Here is a 17,460-nt window from a genome sequence, read left to right on the forward strand (position 1 = left end):
GTACCCTAAAAGAGCGTCGCTGGAAAAAGTGAAGATTGTGAGCCATTTTTTAATACTTAAGCTTTATTTTGTAATCCACTCCAACGTAGTTTTCGCTCATAACTGGTAATCTAAAAAACAGCTATTTAATCAAAAATCCCAAAATAAACATTTTTTTAAATTAAAAATAATGAGAAAGAAAAAATAATCTTATTCTCGTGATGCTTTATCTTGTGCTTATGACTAAACTTGAAATGATCCTTCCTATTTCGCGAGAGATTGCTATAAATAAATCAACACTGCAACAAACAATGCGCATTTCAATGAAAAACAGAGAAAAAATACGTTTTAAAACAAGTTTCATTTTAGAACAAATCTTTTGATCGTTTCATTCTGGAACCAAGTGTAAAATTTGACAAAAAATGTTTTTGTTTGATTAAAATTTTTTAAACATTCCCGTATCTAACTCCAAGTGCGTTTCAGTACTGGGCCAGTATAAATGCAATTCCTCATCATTACTGAATCATAGACGATTCATATCATTTTTATACTTTTCAGACTTGCGTTCAGTCTGATTTTACAATGGTCAGTCTTGGGCCAAGTGCAAAAATAAAGTTCTTTATGGGGATTGAACCCATGATCCCCGGATCTCTAGCTGAAAGTTGGTCTTTTGCGCCGTTAATAAACGCTTGAAAGAAGCATTTTTCAAGCAAGAAAGCGAGCAAAATTTATTACATGGGAGACCTACCTTTACAATTGCCCAGTACTGATTTACACTTTGAGTTCTGTACGGGTTTCAACATTGAAATCGAAAATGAGGATCACAAAATATTTTTTCAAAATAAATAAGATAATGAAGGGAAACTCTTTCCTTAAAAGTTAAGGGGGCGCCACCTTAGAATACTTTAACTTTTACCTTAAAAATTAAAAAACTTTTAAGGTAAAAATTAAGGTTTTTAAAAGCAAAATTTAAAGTGGGTTTCCGCTTAACGCTTAAGGTAATTTTAAGGTAAATTTCAGGTAAGTTAAGATAAGGCAAAATTACATTAACGTTTCATGTATGTTAAGGTGTTTTTTCAGGTAAATTTACGTTAATTGTTTTTAGTGTATTGCTCAATTTTGTCAGACTAATCTTCCACCTCTTCCTTCTATAATTCGAGGAGTTTCACAAAATAAAGAGTTCAAGGGTTACGAGATTTGCGAGTAAAAAAGTAGACGCAAAGTTTATTTGCTGCAAAAGTTTCTATTTAACGTTTACATTTATTACCAAAACATGCACTTTTTTCAGCGGAGACAATCTGTCAGATGGCATATGAGGTCCACTTCGAAGAGTCTGAGGCCACCTGTGAGGAGAAAACGACACCTCTCATCAACTCAAGGGCCATAAAGGAGTACCCTACTGTAAGCTATATATTCTAATCGAATCCTGCTGCGATAACTGCACTTTCATAACTTAGCAATGAAATACTAAATATTATCACGCGGTTTTTATCACTGTCAAGAATTGATCACACGTCGAGGCAACGCCGAACTGTTGATTAACTTCGAGATGGTAATGAAAACCATGTGATAAGATTTTTCATGGCCATGTTTTAAGATTAGGGTTATAAGTGTGTGTGAAAACTGTTGACATTAAGCAAATTTAATTCAAATTTGGTTAAAGTTTGGATATATTAGACTATTCTTCACTGTCCTTGTTATTGGGTGAGCGTGGAAAACAGTAACGAGATTTGAGTTTGTTTTATGAAGAAAATGAGGGTTAAATTTTGGGTAAATGGACCATCGGGTGCTCAATTTTACCCAAACTTCGAAAACAGATCCTGGGAGAGAAAGCATATGGAACAGATCATGGCTTGAAGTTGTTTATTTTCAGCCGATGGAGATTGAACAGGTAGACATTTCAATCCCTGTGTCCGGGCTGAGCCAGATGACGGGTTCAGAAGTTACCCTGATTACGGTGGACTCCCTGGGAAATACTTTCTGCGTTCCCGAAAATCTCAGGGATGGTTTCAACAAACAGTTTACTACGTCACCCAGCATTGTAAGTTTTTGTATTTATAAATAGCCGCACAGCGATAGCTGGGGCTATTATTGGCATTCTCTTGGTTTTTTACAATTCAAAGAATTTGAATTGTATTGGGGCGCTGTCTTTTTTTTAAAGATCTGTTCACACATTTTCATGAATTTTGAAGTCAAATTGGAGTGGTGATTTTGGTAACGCCGAAACAGGAAATGGAGCGAAAAAGCGAGTGGTTTTGCGGCGTGAATTTTTTTCGTTCTAATTTTAAAGTAGAGTGAGAAAGCGGCGTTTGAACAAAAATTCGCTTTCTCGCTAGTGGTTTTTTGTTCACATACGGCAATTTCACTTTGGTTTTTACTATTTTTTTTCAATTTTTTGGATCGGATCTTTTTTCTAAATGGTTTTCCCAATTCATTCATAGTTCATTCCAGGTCTAGTTTTTTGTTTAGTCAATGAAAATTCTTTGAATTGTACGTCAGGACTTGTCCTGCTATGTTTTTTTATTTCGTTGTCATGATTTTTGTTACGACCAAATGACGTCACAGCCATTTTTTGTTCATTCGTTCATGCAATTTCAACTGAATTGCATGCGTGACGTCGTTTTTCGCTCTTAGTGGAGCGAGTTTTTTGTTATTTGCGTGATTAAATTTTTGGTCACACTTGACTTACCTCACTCTCAAAAATGACTACCTCACTTTGAAATTGACTTTTATTTACTTTAATTCAGACAGATAAGGTCAAATGGGTGTGTGTCACTCTAAATGAAGCTTATTTGAGATCAGCTAATAGAGGCAGCAATAACTTATGCAGATTTTTAATCAAAATATAATAGATCAGCCTTCAATGAAAAGACAAATTTCTTTGGTCTGTCTTTTTTACTGTTTCTTTTGAGACTGCCGATATACGAATCTATTGCGGCTATTTTTTGGCAATCTGCCAGCTATGTTTTCCCAATTTTCAATGGACTGTTTTTCAGCCGATTTTTTAATAGCAAATGCTGATTGACAAAATGAACTTTTGAGAAATGGAAATATGGAAATGGAAACCAAGTTTTAATTCAATTCCGCTTGGGAGAACTTCACTTTCATCTCCAAAAATGAAATCCAGCTGGTAGTACCAATAAATTTCTTTTGAAATTTTGTCTGAGATCCAGTAAAACATATATGTAGCTCTCACTTGGGCTACATAAGCCTCGTCAATATCTTTTTTGACTCATTTTGTTTTTTTTTAAACTCAAATTTTCAAAATGAAAAAGCACTGTTTGGTTGAAAGTGATTGTTGAGAAATGGATAACGTGATGAATAAGGTTTAATGCCATAGAGAGGATTTTGCCCTTTTCATTTTTGTGCGCCAACCAAGATTTTTAGTTGCCTATTGATTCATTTTTATAATTTCACGCCACTTTTCTCCTCTGATATATAATAAAATTTTCCAGTAGATTTAATTTGTTTAGTGAGCTTCTGTACTTACCTACTCATTAGTTTACAGAGTAAGTGATTTACCAGAGAGCTTTCATTTTGTGTAATTGTAAACATAATGCGTGGAAAAACACTTATTCTGCTTTTTTCATGGAAACCTGTTGAGTTTTTAAAAATATTTGTAGCTAATTAGTTTCTGAACCTTTTAGTAAAACTAGAAAGAGCATTCGAGTCTCGTTATAACTTGTTTGTGGGATATTTAGATTTTCCAAAAGAATGCGTTGTATTAGTTCAGCCACAAAAGTATTTGTTTTTGGTCGAGGGAACTTTTATGGTTCATAGTCTAAGGGTAAACGTGAGGAATCTAATAATTTCAAATGAACATGACATAATTGACATGGTTAGTTTACTTGCTTCACTAGATTCATCAGATAGTCAAAATGCTGAATATCTGATATTCAAAGTGCTTCAGGATTAGCTCTTAGAGATTGACGCTCTCCACTTTATGTTAAATAATAAATAGTGGTACGACTATTTTGAAGAAAAAGAACATTTTAGGGCTTTATGCTTTCATTTCATTTGAAAATGAAAACCAGCAAAGATCTTTGAAATCTTGTCTGGGATCTATGTATCTCTTATTTGAGGTAAATATAATATGACTTAACGTTAATATTAAATCTGCGCCGACTACTTAATAATAATAATTATTAATAATTTTCGTTCCTGCTTAATCGCAGCGGAACAGCAGTGGGCTACGGCGGCCTGTTCTCAACTGCCCTTTTTCTTATTATTCCCCACATTTCAGACTGTTCTTTTTATGCGCAGCATTGCTCTTTTTTGGTGACTATGGCCTTTTTTTGTGTCTGAAACTTTCACGTGGTACCATCATTGCAGCCAACATTGGTCAGGCTATGGTCAACCTGAAGCTATGGTTAAGTAAGAGCTCATCCTCACACAGACAGCTTCACGGAGGCAGGGGATTGAACTCTCAATCATTGTCGTGTGAATCACCTAACTTACGTCTCGGCTATTTAGTATATTATTTTGTTCTATGCTGTGAAATATTTTCTGTTCCTTCCCAAATTGCACTTTTATTTAAATTGAAAAAAATGAGGGAATGATTTCCCTGGCTTTTAGAACGTTTTTTTGGTCTTTATAATGCACTAATAGCACTTACAAATAGAAACATTGAAACTTTAGGTAAATTAAAATTGATAAAAGTTTTACGCCAACTCGTTCTCCGAAACTGCATGGATAAACTGCAAAAAGGAGAAACGAAGAGCCGATCAGTGCACGAAAATAAAAATAATGTTATGATTTTTGATACTGTTGATTTAAAGAGGACTTAAGAGTAAGATATAGTTTCGGGAGAGAAAAATAAGGATTTTAATTTTTATAAAAGAATACGTGAGCCACAAACGCACTATGCACTATTTATACCAAAAGTTTTTCGCCCAAAATAACGGTTTTCTCTTCACTGTCAAATAGCGAAAAAAAAATTTATATTCTAAGGTTTGGTCACAATTTACCCAAAAATCTGCGTGAAACGAATAAAAACAGGTTTTTGAGTTGCTAGAACAAAATATGATGTTGTCAGCGTTTTGTCTATACATGGAAAAACGGTATTTTTAATATACTCGTCATCAGAACTACTGTCTGGTGTTAATCAGAAATCAACCTTAATTATCAATTTTAGGACGATCAGGCAGATACGGACTTAATAGCTGTTGTCAAAACAAAAGAGTGTATGTTCACGACACTCAAGTTGTCAGGCGCGAGTGACGAACTGTATGCCTCAGTTGGTAGCCAAGGTATCACTCTTTTCCAAGATGTGAAGAAAATTATCCTTCTCTTCAGCAAAGCGTGTGTGTCTGCGTCTGAGATTGACATCAACGTCACCGGATGTTTCAGTGAGTTTTCAACTTTCTTAAACATTTGCTCGAAGCCTGATGTTGTTAGTCATTCGTCCTGACGCATATAAGCTTTCCTCTTGCTGAATTTCATAATGGAATTGTCTTTTTAGGCAAAGACCTCGCACAGAAACTAGTATATAATAATTGTCATATTTTCGTCACAGTATCAAAAGATTTTATCACCAAATAAAAATTGTTCCACAATATCATTCCTGTATCGCATTTTTGTATGATCTCGCAAGATAACTATCCGTTTTCATTAAGCATTTTAGAGCTATTCATAAGTGAGTTTTTAAGAAACTCAAGACATTTTGGTCCGAGAATTAGTTTCTTTGTAAAACCCATTTTTGCTTCTTTTAAGTTGGCGAAGAGCACCCGGGTTGAGAACGGATTGTTATCTTGTAAGAACTTGCAAGTTTCTTACAAGTTCTTACAAAGCGATGTACAAGTTTTTTGCCAAAAATTTAGAATATCTTATCAGTTTGACGAACAAATTGCAAGTTCTTACAAGTTAAATCATCATCCGACTTATATTTTCTTATAAGCTTACCATTTGACAAGAATTTTATTGGTCATATCCCATCATCGTCTAGGCGTTTATCTCTTTCAAGTCTCTGATTTGTAATGCAAGTTTGGACCAGACAAACGTTCTGATGAAGCAATGCTATATTTTACAGTGCAACAGCATTCCATCTGGTGAATGAACAAAACTGATATTTAAATCTGCTAATTTCGGTAAAAATTGACGATTAAATCTGAAAATGGGAAGCTGCTCAAAAAATACTGAATAACAATTAAATTAACAATTATTTTGTTAAATTTTTGTTCTCATGCTGATAAGAAACAGTGATATTTAATTCGGGACTTCGGTTTTCGCTGTATATATTTGTGTAAAGAGGTTGCTCCATCCGCGCATCTGTTTCTGGTCTACATTTGGCAATAATTAGGGAACATGCTCTAGAAAGAACCATTAGGAACGAAACTTGACCGGAACGAACTTGCGAGATTCTTACAATTTATTCATCAGCTTTGCAAAGTTTTACATTTTTACAAGTTAAGCATTCAACTTCCAAGTTTTTACAATTTGAAACTGCAGCTTCTTAAAAGGTTACCATCTCTTCAAAGAAACTTCTAAAGTCGTATAAGATAACGATCCTGTCTCGACCTAGACCGGAATTTAAAAATGGTAATTGATTATAAAGCTAATTAAATCTTATAGCGCCCAGATTCATTTCGATAATTTTGATTTAAAATATGTTACTGAAGAATTAAAAATGTATATATTATTTTTGACTTCTGATTTTCTTTTGTTCGCATGCAGCAATTTGGCTTTAATTTTAATCTTTTTTGTACTTTTTTTGTTTGGATTTTTTTTTCAAATTGGGTTTCTCATTCCGCTCATAGTTCATTCTTCTGTTTGTCAAAAAATTTTCTGAGTCAGATTTCAGGATAACTTTCAGATAATTTAAGTTGTATCGGGGCGCTGCCTTTTTTAAGATCTGTTTACACATTTTCGTAATTTTTGAAGTTAAATTGAGGTAATGATTTTGGCCATGCCGAAACAGGAAGTTGATTGAAGAAGCGAGTGGTTTTGCGGCGTGAATTTTTTGCTCTACTTTTAATGTGGAGTTATAAAAAAGTGTATTAACAAAAATCCGCTTTCTGCTAGTAGTTTTTTGTTCACACGCGGCTTTTTGACATTGATTTTCAATAATTTCTTTCGATTCTTTTAATCTGATTGTTTTTCAAATGATTTTCTTAATCCTTTCATAGTCCTCTCTGGGTCAATTTTGTTTTGTTTAGTCAGTGAAAAGTCTTTTAATTGTGTCAGCACATGTCCTGTTGTTTTTTAAACTCAGTTTTTAAACCCTTCTATTACGTTTTTCGTTTTACATATATCTCTCTTTCTATTTTGATATCTGACTTAACTCTCTCACTGTTTTTACTGCATGGATTTTAGCTTCATTCACTCATTGAGTTACGCAATGTTTCTAAATACCGTTAAGTATAAAGAAGGAACATTAAAAGAAACGAGATAAACTGTTGAAAACCGGTAAATAAGTATAGTCTAAAAGTTTGTCAAACATCATTAGAGCGATTACTAGCCGATATTTGTGTTTTATTATAATTTTTATTATTTTTAAAATGTAACTGAAACTTCACACCAATTTAGAACAATTTTTGAAGCTTTTAAAAAACGTTTTTTAGAAAAAAATAATTCTGTCAATTTTTATCTCTATTTTTTTGTTTATTTGTTTTAATACCAATGTGCGTCAACAGGGCAATTGCTTCCGATTTCAGGCAATCTGCGAACTTGATATTAAAGTTGGGTAAATGTGATATTTCTAAGATTCATTTCGATAATATAAAGAATCGGTGAATGCGAATAACAACAAGGAGGCTCAGTAATGTGCGTTTGCACTCGATTTTCTGTTCCTTTCAACCAAATTTTGACTCAATTATTTGCTAAATGAGGAAAAGATAGAAAATTTTTAAATTTTATATATTGTTTGAATTTAATTGTTATATCCAATTAAAAAAACACTTTGCGCTGTATCCACTAAACAAATAAATTATAATTCATAAGAAGACCGATGATACCTTCCGTTAAAGTGTGAGTAAGACACGACAGAAAAGACAAAATTAAAAAATAACAAGCATTACATAAGACCAAATATCAATGTCTATCTGATATGGCTTCGCGGCTGTTAAAAACGCAATTGTTCCAAGAAAATATGAAATATTTTTTTGGCCAGCCAAAATATAAATAAAACATATTTGCATTTTGTTTTACAAATATCGATCTGAAATACTATTTCCAGAACACTTTTTTTTAGGAGTAGAAAGTGAAAATAGCCCCTATCTGTGTAAACAAAGAATGTGTTAGCAATTTTTTTTGTCTCCACTACCGGTTAAACTGGACACACTTGGCCAAAAAAGCGTCTATAGTGCCATTTTTCCTGAAAAAAAAAACAAAAAATCAAAATAACAAAAAAAGTTTCAGAAATTTAGCGAAAACAGATTGTTCAGACACTTTATCAACTTTTTGTTATCTTTAAACATAAAACTAAGCGGACAATCATTAACAATTTTTTATTTTCATATCAGCAAAATTTAAGAAATTGTGAACAAAACAACGGAAGTTAGGCTAACGTTCACGACATTTTAAACCTCCGTTACACCTAAGAAAAAGCGAATCTCAAAAAATCTTTATGGTTTCAATTTCTACGCTTGGCGAGCTTTCTAATGATGCCATCCACAATTCTATGACGAATATTTTGAATGGCTAAAATTAACTGAACAAGAAAAATCAGTTGAGCATATAGTTTCTCCCACGCTAAAGTGGGTTGGAGCAAAAATTCTATATTTTACCGGTTTATATACATAATTTCGCCACCTTCTCCCCAGATTACATTCAAATTTTTGACCGCATTATACTCTTGAGCTCACAATCTTTCAATGATTTTGCGATTTTCTCTCAATCCGGGCTGTAAAAAAGTGAATTGTTGGAACATGTTGGTTAATTGAAAAATTCTGGCAAGTTTGAATGACATTAATCTCAATTCAAAACATACCACCGAAAACCTCATTTGAGATGTGGCGCACGCCAACGGAAATTCATTGTAATCATATCCATTGCGGTAAAATATGACCGAAGAAAAATTGACCCCTGCAATCGACTTTTCATAATACTGTTATTGTCTCCCAGATCAGATTATTCTGAACTTTTTCCGTTTATGTCCCCCCAGCTTAGTGGGTGCATAATATTTGCACCACCCAGACGCACGTGCCACATATTTACATTAAGGTTTACAATGTATTGACACGTGCTCTGTAAGTGGGGGCAGCATAACGTACAGGGGGTACAAACGGAAAAGATCCACTATTCTTTTTATTTAAATTTTAAATTTTTATGTTAAATTTGTCGTGTTTTTTAGTAAATAGAACAGATGTCGTTTTAAACAGGAAACGAGGATATAATTTTGACGAACCAGATTGCATATTTTGTACAGAGATGTTTCTGTACAGAGATGTTTCATATGTACAGAGATGTTTCATATAGAACTCTGGTTACCTAATCGCTTCTTGGCGAAATCTACATAGTGTTTTGAAATTTACATAGTTTCACTCAGGGTGTTTTTTAATTGCTCTCGAATGAGAAGCAATTTTTGTAAACGTGTGGGCCTTTTTTTATGCAAATATTTTTCGTTTGACCGTTTTTGTATTTTTCTTCTAGAATAATCGTTGACTTCTGAAATGACCTTTTCACGCACTTCTTCTTGCTTTTTGAGTGATCTCAATTGCTCTCACCTCACTCCGAAATAAAGTTTGTTGTTGAAACAAAAGCGATTGTTAGAGATACGATGTGTTGTGCCTGGTAGACGTGTGGTTAATGCATCTGGCTAGGTGTAGGAATCGGACTCAGGAGGTGGGGGATCGACTCCTACAGTGAGTTGACGTTTTCGCACCCATAAAAAATTATCTAGGCTACAGCACCTTAATTAAAAGGCGCCGCCTGTCATTCGAGAGCAATTTTTCCGACGTTAGTCGGTTTATGTTTTAAAATGTTCTCAATCTTTTATCGGTTTTAAAGTTGGTTGGCAGAGTATATCATCAATCATTTTTCGCTGTCCACGTGCACTGACGCTAAATGTCAGCGCTGATGCAATTTTGAGATCTATATGCCCCCCCCCCCCCCCCAGCTTAGTAGTCACGTAACTTTTATGACCCCAGCCGCACGTGCTAATTTTTACATACTAACGTGATATGTAACAACACACTCTTGGGGGGGGGCAGAATAGATCCCGATTTTGTTATGGAAGGGTAGGTTACAAATTGAGCAAAAAATTCAATTTACTGCTCAGATTTTTTCCTCATTTCAATGGAGACATAATTTTCAATTATTTTCAGACGAATCAACATCAGCGTCGCCTTCTGCAAGTATCTCCGCATCGCAGTCGGCATCGGCGTCCGCCTCACCCACCGTGACCAAAGTGTGTCCAGTTGACATGGACGAGGATCCAGAGGCAGATACAGATGTCAACTGTACCAAACTGATGGACGGTGACTCCACTGACGGACTGGAGATTAACGAGACACTTAAAATTGTCGAATACAGTGCTACCTTCAGCCCTGTTAGTTTGTTTGAAGGGATCCCCCAGTCTTTTTTTACGCCCCCAGTTACAAATTAGATGTTATATAGCACGTTACTATGTCAAAAATTAGCACATGCGGCTTGGGGCGTAGAAGATATAAGTCCACTAAGCTGGGGGAGGGGGGCGTTTGAAGTAAATGTATCTCTTGTTATTGACATTAATTCATAGAAAATGTTCATCTTGAAAGTTTGCGGTCAAAATCTGTTTTTGAGTATACTGTCGCGTTCAGCCCTCTCAGTTTCTGCCAGCGCTAAAATAAAAAAACGGTAAATTTTGATTATTCTGCTGACTTGTATTGTAGAGTTATTATCTGAAAATGCTACGTGTCCCTTATTTTGTGTGTTGATTGCCGTAATTCAATAAGGAATTAAAATCGGGGTGAAATCATAGAGGGCTGAAATGATACAACCTCTATAGGTTGAAATAATATAGGGTGAAATGATAGAGGGTGAAATGATAGAGGGCTGAAATGATAGAGGGTGAAATGATAGAGGGCTGAAATGATAGAGGTTGAAATAATATAGGGTGAAATGGTAGAGGGTGAAATGATAGAGGGTGAAATGATAGAGGGTGAAATGATAGAGGGTGAAATGATATAGGGTGAAATGATAGAGAGTGAAATGATAGAGGGTGAAATGATAGAGGGTGAAATGATAGAGGGTGAAAGGATATAGGGTGAAATGATAGAGAGTGAAATGATATAGGGTGAAATCATAGAGGGCTGAAATGATAGAGGTTGAAATGATATAGGGTGAAGTGATATAGGGTGAAATGATAGAGGGTGAAATAATAGAGGGCTGAAATGATAGAGGGTGAAATGATAGAGGGCTGAAATGATAGAGGTTGAAATAATATAGGGTGAAATGGTAGAGGGTGAAATGATAGAGGGTGAAATGATAGAGGGTGAAATGATAGAGGGTGAAATGATATAGGGTGAAATGATAGAGAGTGAAATTATAGAGGGTGAAATGATAGAGGGCTGAAATGATAGAGGGTGAAATGATAGAGGGCTGAAATGATAGAGGTTGAAATACTATGGGGTGAAATGGTAGAGGGCGAAATGATATAGGGTGAAATGATAGAGGGTGAAATAATAGAGGGCTGAAATGATAGAGGGTGAAATGATAGAGGGCTGAAATGATAGATGTTGAAATAATATAGGGTGAAATGGTAGAGGGTGAAATGATAGAGGGTGAAATGATAGAGGGTGAAATGATAGAGAGTGAAATGATATAGGGTGAAATCATAGAGGGCTGAAATGATAGAGGTTGAAATGATATAGGGTGAAATGATAGAGGGCTGAAATGATAGAGGGTGAAATGATAGAGGGTGAAATGATAGAGGGTGAAATGATATAGGGTGAAATGATAGAGAGTGAAATGATATAGGGTGAAATGATAGAGGGCTGAAATGATAGAGGGTGAAATGATAGAGGGCTGAAATGATAGAGGGCTGAAATGATAGAGGTTGAAATAATATAGGGTGAAATGGTAGAGGGTGAAGTGATAGAGGGTGAAATGAAAGATGGTGAAATGATAGAGGGTGAAACGATATAGGGTGAAACGATAGAGAGTGAAATGATATAGGGTGAAATGATAGAGGGCTGAAATGATAGAGGGTGAAATGATAGAGGGCTGAAATGATAGAGGGTGAAATGATAGAGGGCTGAAATGATAGAGGTTGAAATAATATAGGGTGAAATGGTAGAGGGTGAAATGATAGAGGGTGAAATGATAGAGTGTGAAATGATAGAGGGTGAAATGATATAGGGTGAAATGATAGAGAGTGAAATGATAGAGGGTGAAATGATAGAGGGTGAAATGATAGAGGGTGAAATGATATAGGGTGAAATGATAGAGAGTGAAATGATATAGGGTGAAATCATAGAGGGCTGAAATGATAGAGGGTGAAATGATAGAGGGCTGAAATGATAGAGGGTGAAATGATAGAGGGCTGAAATGATAGAGGTTGAAATGATATAGGGTGAAATGATAGAGATATAAATGATAGAGGGTGAAATGATAGAGGGTGAAATGATAGAGGGTGAAATGATATAGGGTGGAATGATAGAGAGTGAAATGATATCGGGTGAAATGATAGAGGGCTGAAATGATAGAGGGTGAAATGATAGAGGGCTGAAATGATAGAGGGTGAAATGATAGAGGGCTGAAATGATAGAGGTTGAAATAATATAGGGTGAAATGGTAGAGGGTGAAATGATAGAGGGTGAAATGATAGAGGGTGAAATGATAGAGGGTGAAATGATATAGGGTGAAATGATAGAGAGTAAAATGATAGAGGGTGAAATGATAGAGGGTGAAATGATAGAGGGTGAAATGATATAGGGTGAAATGATAGAGAGTGAAATGATATAGGGTGAAATCATAGAGGGCTGAAATGATAGAGGTTGAAATGATATAGGGTGAAATGATAGAGGGCTGAAATGATAGAGGGTGAAATGATAGAGGGCTAAAATGATAGAGGTTGAAATAATATAGGGTGAAATGATAGAGGTTGAAATAATATAGGGTGAAATGATAGAGAGTGAAATTATATAGGGTGAAATGATAGAGGGTGAAATGATAGAGGGTGAAATGATATAGGGTGAAATGATAGAGAGTGAAATGATATAGGGTGAAATGATAGAGGGCTGAAATGATAGAGGGTGAAATGATAGAGGGCTGAAATGATAGAGGGTGAGATAAAGGAGGGTGAAATTTAAAGAGGGTGAAAGAAGCTACCTTTTTAAATTGGTAAAAAATGAATTTTTGGCGCAATTAAAGCAATTCTGTGACTTCAGGGGACTGAAATTGACGAAGTGACCGCTTCCGGATTTGACCCATCAATCCAGACAATGGTCACAATCAAAATCTTGTGTATCAAGAACGAAACCTTCTGGTACTATGTTGGAAATGACCTCAGTGAGCTGACAGAGGATGACCCCGACTTTGAAGACGATGAGGACGAATTCGCCACTCAACGCGACGTGCTGAGAGCGGAAGCAACGGTTAGTTTTAGACAGCTAATTGAACAAAACAAAATTTTGTTTTATAGAAGTTTTCATGTCAGAACCTTAGTTTGCAATGATTGAATCGTGGACAGTGCAGCATGCACATGTACAGTTCAAAAACACAAGTTATTTAAAATTTAAATGAAAATATAAAATGAGTAAGGAAAAATATGCTTGCAGCAGGAAAATAAAATAAATAACTCGAGCAATAACATATCAATAGCATCGAATTTAAGAGTAGCATTCTATAGCAATCTATCTTTATGGAGGGTAATAACATCAAAAAATTTTTTAGGTAATTTCATCTTTTTCAAATTTTCAACTTTTTGTAATTTTTTGTAATTTTTTGCTTCTTGTTAATTCCCTATTATCCAGCCACGTCTCTGCACTTCTGGTATTCATTCTTTTGTAGTTTTTGGCAACAAAGGGTTGGTTTTGAAGAAGTTTCAATCAAACAAATTTTTTATAAATTTTTGCAATTTTTTCAACAAGGAGAATATTTTAACAAACAAGGAGGCTCGTATAAGTGCGTTTGCACATGATTTTTCGACCCGAGCTTATTTACATTTTTGACTTAATTGCTAACCAAATGAAGAGATAATCAAAAAAAGATGTTTGAGTTTGAAAAAATCGTTACACACCCAAACTACTAATTGAGTTAAATAATGTCATGCCTCATTAAAGCGCTCACGAGATCTGCATTAAAAATGGCTACGAGAAACAAAACAAACAACAAAAGAAGCAAAAACAAAAATTTCACGGCGAAAACTCAACATCTAAATTTAAAAAAGCACCTAGTAACAACGTCAAAATGCAATCAGATAAAACCTTAACTACACAAATTAACTTTTTCTTAACTACACGACAGACTGGATTTTTCGCTGCTGAAACTAGGTAACAAGTCGGCAAAACAAGAAATAATGAGGCGAAATTCAAAAATCAATCATCATTTTTTAAACCAAATAATTTTAAAAGTCTTAAAAATCATTAGATAATTACGAAATAATTCTGGATGAAATTACTAAAAAGTCATTACAAAACCAGTAGAACCTGTCTTTGGTTAGATTACGCCATAAAAACAGACTAAAGATGCAGAGAAACTGAAAAAAATTCCAAACTATTTGCGAGAGCACAAATTATTTAAGCTATTAAAATCCTTAGCTGTTATCTGAATATTGTTTTTTATTTCAATTGTTATTTTTAATAATTCAGGTAAAATTGTATTGAAAGATTGATAAAGTTTACTTTGGCGTCATTCGACAATCAATTATATCTGTCATTAGGCGAATGTGCTAAAAGGAGAGAAAAGAAACATAGATATTAACAACTCACAAAACTTTGTATAAAAACGCATATTGTCCTACAAACAAAGCTTCAGTTACATAATATCAAAGGGGACGTTAATTTCTGAATTACAAGGATTTGGATGGGCCTCTCAATGAAGAGAATAAGTTACAAGTTGACTGAAAATACAACAAAAACTAAAAAATTTATTTTATGAAATTAATAATTTTATAAGTGTAAGAGCACTTGCTATAAACTGCTAAATTAGAAGCTTATGAGAGACCACTCATCTTGTTACGACTTTATGAAGAATAAAACAAAGAGGCAAAGCAGCAGTTTCAAAAAATTGAGACAGAAGAGTGTCGCAGCCATCAAAAAATGAACTTTTCATGAAAAAACTTTTGTGCTTAAAATAAATTTTTCAACAGCATTGAGATTCATCTTTTTTCAACATTATGCCTTCAAAAAAATTAACATTTATGAACAAAGAAAAGAAAACCAAGAGTTTTTTTAGAATACCCGTAGTATAAACGCCAACAAATTCAATGGCCTTCAACAGAAATCATTAAAAACGTTAAGTTATGCCTCGATGGGAAGACAATGATATTTGTCGTTCATAAGAAATCAACTAGACATCACAATAATCCTATAACTTTGAAAACAACAGCAAATACAGGCAAAAACCAAACATTCAGTAAAAGAGTCCGAGAAGAAAGTGTCGAAGCCATTTAAACCATTAGAGCTTCTGTTGAAAATTTATATATGATCCATTGAACGTTTTGTCTACGCCAATGGGAACTCTCATCATTAGGATAATGTGATAAAATTTCAAAAAGATTCAAAGTTATGACACACATTCCAAAAGACGAAACTAATTATGAAAACTCGTGGCATCCAAGTCATAAATCAACAGTTAGAAGATAAAACCGCTAACAAGATTATGTCTGGTTGCAGTGGAAAAGGAGGCGGTCCTGTCGTTACTGAGAATGACTCACAGTTCACAAAAATGAATTAAAGATTGGTTAACTTTCAAAAAAAAATCTATTTTTGAAAAATTATCTTTAAGGTCTTAACAGCCCTTAGCTGTCCACTCAAGGCACTAGATATATTCACTTAATGCTTATTAGGAAGCCTATTGCCCTTTTTGTCAGCTATTCTATGCCATGGGCGTCATTTGAAGGAGGTTTGTAACTAACGAACCTCTGTATGAAAAATTAATAAAAAAACAGAAAAAATATATAAAGTTTTCTATAAAAACAGCTCTCAAATGAAATTCGATTTTTATAGTAAACTTCCCCATGAGACCAGTACTAGCCTGTTTTATCGCCTTTCGTCTATTATGAACACAAACTTGGTTTATTTTGTAGCGTAAAATGTCATATTAAATTAATAATTTTTCAGAGAAAAAATTAATTTGAAAAGAATTTACACCAAAACTGAACAAAATCATTCCAAATATCCCGTTTTCACACAAAAATTTAGACCTCGATAACTCCTCGACAAAAAAGAAATTCAAAAAATATCTTTTCAATCTCTAATTCTAGGCTCAACGAGCTTTTTTATGATACCGCTCACATTTCTCTACGATGAATATATCGATCGGCCAAAATTGACTGATCAAAAAACCCACTTTCGTATATATTTCCTCCCCACACAAGTGGGTTCGGAACAAAAAACAACTGTCATTATCCGAGTTTGCTTTTCCTTCTAAGGTACAAAAACTTTTTTTATCATGAATTAATGATATATGTATATTAACTACATTATGTATCGAGCAATCCTATGATAATCCGGAGAAGCATAAATACACAACAATTGACAACAATTGAGTTACATTACGTATCGAGAAATCCGATAATAATCCGGAAAAGCATAAATACACTACATTTGAGTTAAAATTTCGTATTATTACTGCGACATCGGTAGACGTGACTGCTGTGGTATAATCAGGTTGCCTCAAAATTGTGAAAAATTATAACTAGTCCCCGCAACTAAATAGAGTATTGTTAATCAAAGTATCGGGACACTAAAATCATGTTATTTTGCCTTCAGGTGCTCCATTAATTTTGAAACTTGATTTCTGAAGATGAGAGTAGAAAGCTAGGTGACAACGACTTTCGGATCTCTTCTGCTTTACCCCCCCCCCCCCCAGCTTAGTGGGCTTATATCTTTTACGCCCCCAGGCGCACGTGCTATTATTTTTACATAGTAACGTGCTATATAACAACATATAATTTGTAACTGGGGAGCGTAAAACACACGGAGGGGGAGGGGGCTAAACAGAATAGATCCCAGTTTTCTCGTGGAAAAGATTTTTGTGCAATTCATATAATTATTCCTACAATAATCGAAATGTTGGTATTAACCAGTTCATATGTATAAAATGAGAACGCAAGGTGCAATTGAAATATCCCTACATCTAAACAATTTTTGGGCAGAATTATTTTTTTTTTTGCGCAGGTCTTATCAACTTGCCCGTCAGCGAAAAATTTAGATGCCTTTCTGTAAATACTTTGTAAGAACTGTTAATGGATTGTGTTAAGTAAAAATGTAAGAATTAGTCATTTATTGCGTTTCATAATGCATGCTTCGAATTCATTAGTTCTTTGTGATCAAATGTTTTTTGAACGCAAGTTTTATGAACAAAAGTTATGGAGCTCTACGAGAATTAGTTTTTAGT

At 34.4% G+C, this 17,460-nt stretch overlaps 1 protein-coding gene across 1 annotated transcript in view; it reads left to right on the top strand.

Moving 5' to 3' along the window:
- Positions 1 to 17,460, top strand: part of LOC142344324 (uncharacterized) — a 76,728-nt gene that overhangs the window by 25,722 nt on the left and 33,546 nt on the right. Inside the window, exons 11-15 of the mRNA XM_075395912.1 lie at positions 1,268 to 1,380; positions 1,853 to 2,020; positions 5,114 to 5,327; positions 10,242 to 10,465; positions 13,287 to 13,493. Of these exons, the coding sequence (XP_075252027.1) occupies positions 1,268 to 1,380; positions 1,853 to 2,020; positions 5,114 to 5,327; positions 10,242 to 10,465; positions 13,287 to 13,493 (926 nt within the window). The remainder of the gene's footprint in view (positions 1 to 1,267; positions 1,381 to 1,852; positions 2,021 to 5,113; positions 5,328 to 10,241; positions 10,466 to 13,286; positions 13,494 to 17,460) is intronic.

Source organism: Convolutriloba macropyga, chromosome 8 (assembly GCF_964194025.1).
Source record: "Convolutriloba macropyga chromosome 8, txConMacr16.3, whole genome shotgun sequence".
NCBI classification, from domain to species: Eukaryota; Metazoa; Xenacoelomorpha; order Acoela; family Convolutidae; genus Convolutriloba; species Convolutriloba macropyga.